We start from the raw sequence: 12,564 nt of genomic DNA, 5'->3' as shown, positions 1-12,564 counted from the left end.
GCCATTTGCCTCGGCAGGTTAATAAATGTATATATGGTTCAGGCCGTTCGACCCTCGGCAGTGCACTATTTACTTTTATGTTGTATCGGGCCGAACGTCCTCGGTAGTACTTCTGTGTGATAATAAAACCGGGACCCCTTATAATTCGTATGATTCATTACTTGAAAGCTTACTTGTTTTAAATGAAGAAAATGCCTAGATTTATTAATTGGATGAAAGGATTTTTAGTATTATTCTTGTTTGAGTATGTTGTTATCTACATACATTGTGAATTAAAATATGGAACTTCATATTATTATATTTGCTGGCCCTAGTAAGTGTCGGAGTCGACCCCTCATCACTACTTCTTCAAGGTTAGACGAGATACTTACTGGGTACATATTTTTATGTACTCACGCTGCACTTCTGTACTTGAATATACAGGCTTTGAGGCAGATGCATTTGGCCATCAATCCGGCACGTAGATTTGGACTCCCCAGCTTGAGACTTCCCAGTGAGCTGCCCTTCTGAGCCGTTCCGCAGCAGTTGGAGTCTCTCTTTTGTCTTTATGTTCCTGTCTATTTCTTTTCCAGACAATAGGATAGTACGATTTTGTATATACTACTAGACTGCCCACACACTTGTGACACTAGGTCTTGGCACACATATTGGTAGACTTATGATTTTTGTCTTATTTTTATGATTTCAATTCGTATTCATTACTTCTATTTAATTATGCTTAAATTTTGAACTCTAAATTTCTTAATCAATAAGGGAAAAGTTATCACGTACTAATTATTCAAATGAAAATTTACTAGTCGATTAGTGTTGGCTTGCCTAACAAAGGTGTTGGGCGCCATCACGACCTAATATGAAATTTGGGTTGTGACAGTGATAATGTAAATTTAACATAATGGAGAATTTATAGGGATTAATTATAGGATGGGATGATTATGGGATACATTACAGCTTTGAATCTTATTAATACGGATACGGACTAATACGTTTTAATCGGCGAATAATATGAATATCCATATTATCCATGGCATTAAATATGATCACTTTTGGGAGAATTCCTAATCTCTCAAACTTAAGGAACCTCTAATTTAGGACATTACAAATGTAAAAATTAAAGTCATTAGTTATCCATTTTCTAAATGGATAATATGATTCTTAACTTCTTGTCCATATTTGACATGTCTTTAAAAAGTTCATTATCCAATCCATTTTTTAATGAATAATATAGGTGGATAACTATTTTCTTTTAACCATTTTGCCACCACTTAAACCAAACATAGGTATTGATAATTGCAAAAGTGAAAACGGAAAGCAAAAACCTGAAGAAGCACTTAGGCCTTAGCAGAGCTGCTAAAATCTCTCTAACTATCATATGACAACAAAATACTAAATCAAGCAAAATTAAACAATCCGATTTTTTCAGTTGACAGAATCAACAATAGTTTACAGGAAACGAAGTTAGAAAGGAGAAAAGGAAATCAACTACCTGAGCAGGAATTCTTACAGCACATGCCTGTCCTGGGAACTAGGATTTACATAACGTCATCCTACCAAATACCAACCACTAACCATCTGCATAGAAAACAGAGAAAGGAGAAAAGAATAAAACAAACTTAAAACCTGGAGTCATTCCTAAAACGAGGGGTCATTACGCATACTAATAGTCTCTCACAGTCCAGTAATTTCAACTCTGACTCGCAGCAGATCACTAAGTAATCTTCCTAAAACAGCCTACCAACGAACAAAAAACATGTCTAATAATACAGCAGAACACACTCCAGATACAATACATTAAGTTACACCAACGGTTAAGTCAGCAGTAGCAGCAGATATACCAAGCATCTGTCATAATGTGGAACAAAGCTCTCCATTTAAAATTTTGTAAGATGTCCGAGATCACCTTGTCAAATTTTCATCGCACAATCCGTGTTACTTGAAACCTTTCTACAAAGCAACTTGGAAGCTATGATTTCTGGAGAACACATCTTTCGTATAAAGCTAGAATGTCCTTCTTGTTCGGATTCTTCAATTGGAGCANCGTGGGTAACGTTGAGGAGCTGACTCTAAGTTTGTAGACTGTCTTTAATGTACTGAGTAGTTTTTGGTTTGAAGTTCTGTTGTGTAACTAGTAAATTTGTAGTTTGTATTTTCTGAGTACTTGAAGTCTGTTGTAGAATGTGACTGAGTATTTCTGAGTTATTTCTTCGTCTTTAGTTTCATTCAGCCGAACTGCAGTTAACTGTTGCTGAAGAAGGTCCAACTTTCCTTGTGTAGCTTGCACGTGCAGCACGCTCAGTCTCCAACAGACTCTCAAGGACTTGCACAGTACTGGCTCTCTGTTCATTATTTGATTTCAGAAGTGACTCAATTTCCTTTTCCCTTTCTTCAACTCTGGCCTCCAGTATTGAAACTTTTGACTGCGCATCAAACTCAGATGCATGAAGCTTCCCTACTTCATTAGCCAATTCATCTTTTTGCCTCTGCAAGTTTTCTATACTTCTCTTGTGCCTCTCAATCTGAGCCAATCTTTCCATAGCTACTCGATGGATTTCACTCTTCTCTTTCTGGTCAGTAGCTGCTTCGACCCTTGCTTTATCAGCCAGCTCAGTTGCTCTTTTCGCCTCTCTTTCAGCTGATTTACATCTATCCTGGACATCTTCAAATCTACTGAACTCAGACCGATACTTCTGCTCCAGATGGACTTTCTCCTGTTCCAGAATCCTAGCTTCTCTTTCAAATGATTGTGCAGTAGCATTGATGTTCTCTAACCTTTCACCTAATTCCTTAATTTCAAGCTTTAAGGATGATACTTCCAGATCATAGTTCTTTATCTTTGACTCCGCAACCTGTGTAAGGTAAAGAACGTAGTATAGCCATTAGTACTAACACATTTTTTTCTTTTTTGAGAAGGTAAGGTGCCATTAGAACAAAAACTTGCGCATATATTGTGCTATGCTAATGATACTACAGGTGCATAACGAGTCATATTGCTAGAGCAGCAAGTTGGACTTCTTATAAAGTGAGATATCAATATACAGATCTAATGGACTACTCTTTTCATATTACAAGGAATTATCTCAGGTATATGAAAAGCATCTTACATGACAAACTATCTAAACAATACTCAAATGTCAATACATGGCTACCAATAACTACAGTGCTGGGAGACAAGTTTCCATAAATCTGAGGAACAGATATTGGATGATGGAGGTAGTGATGGCTTCTGCAAGCATGGAAGTTTACAGGGTCACGATCGGTCCCTCCCTCCCTCCCCTCCTCCCCACCTCCCTCCCCCCTCCCTCCCTCCCTCCCCTCCTCCCCACCTCCCTCCCCCCCTCCCTCCCTCCTTCCCTCCCTCACTCACTCACTCACACACACACATTTTTCTCCATCCTGTTCAAAAGATATTTTCCGGATACAATTCCGGTGCTGATAAACAGTGAATTAGTTTAAAATAGCAGACCCTCACCTTCAACTCCAAATTTAATGTTGTCAAACGCTGCTCAGCCTGCTCAAGCTTTGATGCCTTCTCCTTAATCTCCTCTACCTGCAGTTTCACAAGAGAAAATCTCGATTACTATACCAGGAAAAAAAAGAGTAAAAATCTTAATTATCATCTCAGAATACCTAAGCAAGCCAGTTAGCACAGTCAATCAAGCAAAGTACAATAGAAAACTTAAAAGCATGGAGTTAGGCACCATTTCTACATTTTATGGAGGTTTGAAGGTGGAGGGAAGAGAAGCAAAAGACACTAGCATCAGTCTATTAAGTAAAAATTCACCTTATTAACCAAGGTACTCGAAAATTCATCCCTTAAAGCATCTTCTCTCATTTGTGCTTGCTTGTTAGTGCGCTCTTGGATGGCTGCTGCCTTCTCAAGAGCATTCTTTGCTTCCTTGACAGCAATGTCATATTTACGCTTCCACTCCTCTGCCTCCTCTTGAGCTGATTCAGCTTGCTCTTTGGCAGCATTAACCCTGGCTTCGGCAGCACTAGTTCTCGCCTTCAGAATACTTATTTCTGCATTTGACTGTTCCTCCTCAGCCTTCTGCTTTGAGAGTACCTGTTCATATTTCCTTTTCCATTCCATAGACTCGAGTCTAGTAGAATCTAATGCTTTTGCTAAGCTGGTATATCTTTCTTCTAATGCACTGTGTTTACTCTGCAAATTTGCAATACGGCTTGCATAATCTTCTGCAAGCTTCTTCTTGTCACTGGTGGCATCTTCATAGCGCTTCAAATATTCAGATTTAAACTTCTCACTAGCTTCCAGTTGTTTGTTAAGGAAACTCATCTTATCCTCGATGGAACGACACTTCAATGCAAGAGCAGTTTTCTCTGACCCAATTTGGTCTATTTGTTTTTTAATGAGATCAAGAAGTGGCCCTTCTAAACTGCAAAATTCAAAACGAAAATCACATATACATTCCAAAACGGAATTGCTTCAGTAAGAACTGTAGATACAAACCTTTGTTGTATGAAGACAAGTAGTTTTCTCCATTTTTCAGGACCTTGACACATTGCTTCATATTTGGACACAGAATCATCAAGAACCTAGATAAGACATGGATACATACAATATAAACAACTCATTGCACAAACAATTTTAGTCTAGCTACCCAAATAGGTGCTAACGTCTATAATGAAGACTTACTTTTAGCACAGTATCTACTTTTGTATCAGGAGCATGACATGCCTTTCTCAATCTATTTTCCATGTCCTGTATCGCATTTGAACACTGTAGAGAAGACTCCCGAAAAGCATCCTTTCTAATGTCCTACGCGTTAGAATCAAATGGAAATCAGCATTTTTTTAGGAGAAATTTCAGAGCATGGTTAAATAGGCAAGCAAAGATCTAGACACAACTGAGTTGACTACAGGTCCAATCATTTTAAGGGCGAAATTAAGCTTTCACCAACAATACATGTCTCATATGGACCTCTTCTAAATATTACGGGAAAGAATGGGGCAGAAATAATCAGAACCTCAAATGCTTTCTTTATGAAATTCTGGAGACGTTTCTCATATTTGGTTCTGATGGATCCAGCCCCTACAGCTGTACTATTAAATGAAGCCATGGACTTCTGGACAGCATCTTCATGTGCTTCTCTTAGTGCTGCCTACAATTACAAAAAATATCAGTAGATATTCAAATGCATTACCTATCAAACGCAGAAGTACTTACTTCCTCCGGCGGCTTAGAACGATCAAAAGAAGACATGTACATTTCAGCAGCCAAATCATATGCCCTTTGACACTCAGCTTCCTCAACACTCTGCCCCAGGGAAATCACAAAACAAAATTTAATATCATGTACGAGGTACAAAGGATCCAAAAATTGATCACTAGTAGTACTTATGCTTCATCTGAAAACTACTTCACAAGATCCTCCATAGCTATTCACTAGTTTTATTTCTATAGGTGGTAATTTTATTAGTGTTGGGAAATCATCGTATATGAGTAGTATGCCAAAAAGTAGAGAAACCCAGACCAAGATATGGTTCTCCGTCTATTCATCAGTAGTACATCTGACATGTTTGTGTCACTCCAATTTACCATCAAAAGTGAATAGAAAAAGGCTCACTTGCAAACCAAATGGGATAAACAAAGTGGAAAAGGAAGTAAACAACATGCAGTTAACTTTATGTCTAATAAAAGCACCCTGAAAAGAAATAAGTCATCCATTTCTTCAAACTGCAGATTAATGCAATTTTAGCCACAAAATGAACCGCAGCCATTTAATGTGTCGTTGAAGTCTGGGATAAGCCCAAGACTAGGCAGAGCAACCACCTGGCTGCAGGATTGCTCCCCTACTTCTAAAAACTATCAGCAAGTCCTTTCCAACTCAATTATCTCTCATAGTTTAGAAGATAATGCGCAATTCTACGATCATCGTACAGGTCCCAGCATGTATTCCAAATTCAATTTTTCTAATTATTCAATAGTCAAAAATAAAAACCTAAAAGAGCTTTCTGTAAGTAGTAAAATCGAATTAAAACAAAAAAGGAAGCAAGGATACAGAAAAATGATAAGTGCCAAGCACAATCTGTGAGGACATAATTTACAAAGAAGGTCCGTAGAGCAAGATAAACAAATAATTCAACTTTAGAACAACAGACATGGTGAAACTTTAAGTGTAATTTATGAGAGGGAAGAAAGGCAATGTGAGCTTAAAGACGTCATTAGTTATTCTTTTGTCAAACAAAATTATCAATAGTTGATTTAGTTCAAAGCAGAGCAAATAAAGATACTCTATTAGATAATATCACAACATGATAAAGAAAAGTTTTTGTTGCTTTATAAAAGTCATGACAGGAATATAAATACCATCAAATATAATTAATGACTCCCATATGTATCAGTATTCAGTCCCTTGTGACACAACCTTTACCATAAGACCGAGAAACGCATGGGTTGGAGACAAATGAAAATATGTAAAGTTCACGAGCCTCTTATACAAAAAATCAATAACTCTTGGTTACAATTCACTAGAACATTTTTTTTATGACGGTATTATCATTAAATATGATTCACTAAAATATGATGTACACAAAAACATCTAGAGCATGAATAATCTTTTTTTCCCCAGTTTATTCTCAAGGTGTCTGTGACCAAATAATAATATAACAATAACTCAGGCTCCTGCAGATACAGATAAGAACATCAAAGACATCAAGCCGATTGAAGAAAAAACCTACTAACATCTACAACACTAACAAGTAACGAAATTGACCTGCCATGAAGATGTAATTGTGGGCACTGCCCCTTTGTTAAGAGCATCGAGGAAGGACTGAGTTATACGGGCAAATATTGGTCCTGTCATTACAGTAGCTCCAAATTGCTTCGGTCTAGTCCTCTCAAAAACAAATCTTGTCAATGCATCAAGACCTGCTTTAAACTCTGGCCTCAATTTTTCCAACTGCATGTGAAATGAAACCACAGTAAGAAAGCTATAAAGGGTTACTCCCAATAAAAGGAGAGTAATCAGACAGTAATTATAATCTTAGAGAATGTAGGGAATGAATTATGAGCACTGACAGGTATTTGGTCAAGCCGTTGGAGCTCATTTTCATTGCTCAGTGGCCGCACAAGGGTGAAGCATTCTCTGTCAGGGAAAAGAGCACGAATGGACTCCCTAATCTGCAGTCACAAATTTATATTATTATTTACCATGGAAAGTTTAAACAAATATGGGACAAAGATATCAAATGCAAGTATTCTACAAGATACGGCTCACCAGTCCTCAGGATAGAGAGGATACTCTTTGTTTAATAAGAAAAGAAGAACTACCATTGAAGTCCTTCAGATAGAGAGGATTACTAATAGCAATTGAGCTTTTGTGGATACACAAAATGGAAGAACAATTTATGTGAGTACCTCATTTTTAGCGGTTACATCTCTCCGGCCACCTTCAACTGGCCGCAAAGCAAGCTCTAGGTAGTCCCGTGGTGTTATCTTGCGATTATCCTCAACCAAGTCCAAATAAAAATCCTAATCAAAAGAAAAAATAAATACTTGTATGCCACTTACTTATGATCCGGAAGAGAGTACCTTAAAAGAACCTAAACTGATGCTGATAAATAAATTCTAAATTACCCTTAGCAGCCAAACAAAGATTGGGGAGAACTGTCCAATCTCAGAGGCACTGGTCCTTCCTCCAGAGGCTCTAACACGTATATGCTTAGTCATTTCAGTGACCAGAGAGAGGCGGTCAAGCGCAGCTTCATCAATACCACCCATCTAAATTGATAAGAATATCAGGAAACTGGACTAAATTGGATACAAGTCAGACAAATATGTGCATAAAAAGCAGATTGTGAAAACATCAGAAGTATATGATTCAAAAGAGGAGGGAGTGTCTCGCAAGAATGTCTTTTTCTCATTAGTCACCAAAAGTAAAAGTACATTCTTGCGAGACACGTGCCCTTAGTCTTGTGATTAAATGACCTATCTCATAAGAATGTCTTATCAGAAAGAGATATGAGATCCATGCCTGCGTAGTTCAAACCTGGTTATAAACGAACATACTTGAGAGGAGGACCGCCAAGGAGAATATTTGCGTGCTGTATGTTCCCTGTTGACAACTAAAAGATGAATAAGGAGGAAGACATAAAGAGAGAAAGAGAGGACGGACAGGGAAAAAAAAGGGGGGGAGGGGGAACAAAATGTATCCCTTTAGTTACTATACATTAAAATTTAATCAAACCTAAAATGTATAAGAAAGTGAGGAACAATTATGCAGAGTACTACCCCCAAACAAAAAGGGAAATAAGAGTGTGGTGAATGAAAGAATGTTGTCCCTTTTTTTCCAGTACAACAATGACAAAAATGTTTAAGCGTAAAATCTAACCGTTTGATCATAAGCATCTATTCCCTCTGTGTCCAGAAGTAGAAGGTTGTATTCTGTTCCATCAAGAGCTGTTCTTCGCAAAGGTGCACTCCACAACCAAATGCCTTTGGTACATGGGCGATGAGTTGGTGCTACTTGAAAGCCACTGCTCCTCCCAAGAAGCTAAATCACATGCAGGAAACTCAGTTATCTGATTCTTGATAATTAGGAAGCTCTCCCTTAGAGCAAATATCTAACATCAGAGAGGAAATGGCCAAAGAATGAAAGGAAGTTTGTTTTGACATCTTGATAAATTTATCCATATGATAGATCAATCTAGTCTCTTAAAGCAAAACACTAGCTATCACTGTATGGCTTTGGACCATGGGTTGACGACAAGCTACGCTATTTCTTTCAGTAAGGCTTAACAGCAGTATATGCAAAATGTGCTTGAAAATTAAAGGGAAAAAATGAAACACTCAGCACAATGGAGTTACTTCATGATACAAAAACAGGAGTTACTCCACGTAGATCAAGCTTACTGCTTGAGGAACACGATAAGGAGTTCTATGAAGAAACACACAGAAAGCTAGCATCAGGTTTGCCAGGAAACTTTCCCCGTTTGAAGAGCGTTTCATAAACAATCCAACACATCAAACAGAAACTGCAGGATTTGATGCCCTAGACAATTATGAAGCCAAAGAGGCTTCTCAAGAGTTTTCGGATCTCAATTTCTAGACAATGAGAAGACTGGTCTAGTATAAAGCCCTAAATTGAAACACTAATACAGAAAAACTGTGCTACTAAAAGCAATCCCATATCAGTTAAGTGTCAGAGTGACACGAAAAAAGAGGTATCGCTTCTGATGGCTTAAGTGATGCGGCTATTGCTAAGAGCGAGTACACGCCTCAGATGGTGAAGCGCAAAGCAACACAAGCAAAAATATGTTTTTTCCTTAGAAGTTAAATGATGAGGAAAGAAAAGTACTTGGACCCTCTCCAAGTGCACTATGGCATTCTGTCTATTGTCTTCCTCTCCTTCTATGTTGAATGACTCCTCTCTTATTACTCTTTCTTCCTTTCTTAATACGTTTTTGATGAGTATGATTTTGTTCTCTTGATTCGTTTCACACTTACTCCCTATTCCATCTTATGACACGATTTTCATTTTGGTCCATTCCAAAAGGATGACACTGCATGTTTGGGAACTCTTTAGTATAACATTCTAATAAGCCTTCAACAACATGCTCTTGTAGGAAAACCATGGGCATGTTGAAAACCATAAGACTCTTAGATAATTGTGATATATACACATACATATGTTCAAGCGAAAGTGAAGATAAAACAAAAGAATTGACCGTTTAAGTATTCCAAATTGAATGGCAAAATGGCAGGAAGAGAGACATGTAGATGGGGTATATATCAATCCATATTGAATTGCGGATTCCAAAATGATAAAATCATTTTTGATTGGACAAAAAAAAGTCTCCATAGAAGATAGTTAAGAAAATCAAAGAGGAGAAAACACGTTTCCGAGATAGAAATCGGTATCTAATGAATTCAATGGTTCCAGTATAAATAAAAGAAAAAGAAAAAGGAATGACATCACAACAAGATCCTAATCTCGAAACAAAAGAATGTGTGTGTGTGTATAGAGAGAAAGAGGGCTTATGTTTCAAAAGTCTTTTTCTCTCCTAAACTACATGCCCAATTAAACACCATATAAAATGAAATAGACATAGAAAAGGAATAAATATAGTGATAGTTTGATTCTTCATTGCCGTAGTAAATAGAAGAGGGTCCTCTTCTACTACTTCTATTTTTGAGCATCTTTTCTTCTGCCATTTCTTGTTGTCAGTGATTCTATTTTCTCCTTTCACATATGTTTTTTTTTTCATTCTCTTTAAAAAAAATTATAAGGTAAAGTTTTATTAAGAAACAGTATCAAGATAGTACAGCAGCAAATACAAAAGGCAGGACTCGTTTTACATTACATATTCAGAGAATCTAACAAGGTCAGCATGTCATTCACTTATTCAAAAAATTTCAGCATATCATTCAAATTCAAAACTAAATTCCCTTTCATCGAATAGTAAAAATTCTGGAAACATCAATATTTAACAACAGTTAACATCTCTTTTTATCTACAAAACATCTCTAATTTCTTTCGATCCATATAGTCCAGGCAATGCACAGAGGAATAGATATCCATATCTTCTTGTGAAATCTGCCAATTTAATATGTCTTCTCCAACAGCATAACAAACTTTTAAAGTTGTAAAGTGCTAACCAATACACTCCCGTTTTGCATATAAGGTTGATTATTTTAAGAATATAACATGACTTTGTAATTGAAACTACCTATGTGTATAATTACTAAACCAATTAAATATGATATTAAATGTTCTGAATTAGCCGTCTTGACTGAAGAATTGAAAACTGAAATCAATTTTTGCTTGAATTTTTCTTTATCTGAACTTCTAGAATTACATTTAAAATGATCTTTTGTTACTTAGTTACGTGTAAAATGATGTTGAAACTAGGTCTTTAAATGATAGCATCATTGTTATACATTGGATGTTCCATTTCTAGATATTAAAATGACATTATTCTAGTACTAATACTACTTTATGCCGTTGGTGCTTTAGTCTAGCCATAAGAGCGCAGCGTGTGATCTATGGATTAGGCACACGTAACAGGTTTGAACCCTGCTGCAGACAAAAGTCTGGTATTTAATTGGAGAAGGGTAGAGGGAATTAATTTATAGTAATACCATTTTACAATTTACACAATTTTCTAGAGCTCAAATCTATTTAGAAAATCATATTTAAGTTTTGATGCGATATTTTCTCTTTCACATTAATTTTTCATCGTTCCGTAAATATTTTCTTCGACTTCCACAACTATGTCAAACTAATATATTAAATTGGGTACCTAATCAAGTAGTGCCACATAAAGTGGAACAAAGAGAGCATATGTTAAGTAAATTTCATATTTTCTGTGAGTTGTGAACTTCACTTCGAAGAGATGCACGCTTAGCTTCTAGTTTCTAACTTAAATCCCCATGAGCTTTTTCGGGCTTTTCACTTGATGCTTTTCTATTCTCCAGCAGAAACCCTCCATTGCATAGTTCTGTATTTATCTAGTCAATATTTTAAATGAGTATTTCCATCTCTTTTTTGGTCATCTACAATGACCATCTTTTATTTAGTGCTGAAATGATAAATCCACTTAATAACAGCCTAGAAGGAACTATTTCATCTGCAGTTTCAGAACTACAAAACTCACCCCTACTTTAATCGCTAACATGACATTTGCAAACCACATAAAGTAATACATAGTTTTCCAACAGCTGCAACACATTTATCCAGGAAACTTCTAGCCCTAATTCCCCTCGCCTACTTTTTCTTGCTGGTTTAGTTCCTTCGTATTTATTTGCTATTCTGTTTCTTATTTCAGAGTAATGTGCTTTGCTAAACTAGTTTATCCAAACAATTAATTACAAGGTCACAAAGTCTCAGTTAAAATTAAGAACTAAAACACCAGAAAGCAAAACCCTAATAAACAAAGGAGGATGAAAATATTCTATTACTGAAATTTCAAATTTAATTTACCTGGTTTAATATAAAGCTCTTGCCTTGACGAGCGCGACCGCAAACGGAGACAACGCCAACTGGTTCTTTGACAAGCTGAAGTACCGCTAGGGCTTCGGGATCAATCTGGAACTTTCCTTTCTCATCGCAATAAACGAAACGTATCGGTCTCGCTGGTCCCGTAGCGACATTGATAGAGGACCGCTGTGGAGGCGATGGAGACGGAGACGTCGGCGGTGACGGTGACGGTGACGGTGACGGAGAATCTTGCTGCGGCGAGTCTCCGGTGGAGCCTATGCCAAAAAACCTTCGCATATTTTCACACACGGGCTGTTCTCTGCGGAGTTCTATTTTGGCCGTTTATTTTATAAATGGAAAAGAGGGAAAAAGAGAAAAGATAGGAGGCCCGGAAGTATTTATATGATGTTCGACATGGGACGATTGAGAAGAAGACCCGATATTACTACTTTACCCTTCAGAATGGACAAGGGTTGAGAGTACGTACAGAAATGTAGTTAAGGGGTTTTATGGAATTGAAGAGAAATGGCGTGACAGCGTGTTGGTAAAGCTAAACTGGCGGGTAAGTGTGGGCATCCGGTATTTCGTTTCGGTATTTAAGAATTTCGGTCCGGTATTTCGGTATTCGG

At 37.1% G+C, this 12,564-nt stretch overlaps 1 protein-coding gene across 1 annotated transcript; it reads right to left on the bottom strand.

Annotated features, from left to right (window-relative positions):
• Nucleotides 1-2,213: 2,213 nt before the first annotated feature.
• Nucleotides 2,214-12,307, bottom strand: LOC109211401 (guanylate-binding protein 2-like). The gene is made up of 14 exons (XM_019374939.1): nt 11,939-12,307; nt 8,348-8,509; nt 8,006-8,071; nt 7,594-7,737; nt 7,375-7,488; nt 7,036-7,137; nt 6,731-6,916; nt 5,183-5,272; nt 4,983-5,117; nt 4,652-4,774; nt 4,466-4,551; nt 3,779-4,391; nt 3,467-3,544; nt 2,214-2,843 (listed from the first exon to the last, which is right to left on the bottom strand). The coding sequence occupies exons 1-14, from the start codon at nt 12,230-12,232 to the stop codon at nt 2,214-2,216; spliced, it is 2,823 nt and encodes a 940-aa protein (XP_019230484.1). The 5' UTR covers nt 12,233-12,307.
• Nucleotides 12,308-12,564: the final 257 nt, after the last annotated feature.

This window comes from Nicotiana attenuata, unplaced genomic scaffold (assembly GCF_001879085.1).
Source record: "Nicotiana attenuata strain UT unplaced genomic scaffold, NIATTr2, whole genome shotgun sequence".
Taxonomy (NCBI): domain Eukaryota; kingdom Viridiplantae; phylum Streptophyta; class Magnoliopsida; order Solanales; family Solanaceae; genus Nicotiana; species Nicotiana attenuata.
Note: the sequence above shows the minus strand (reverse complement) of the source record. Positions and strands in the feature narration are given on the sequence as shown.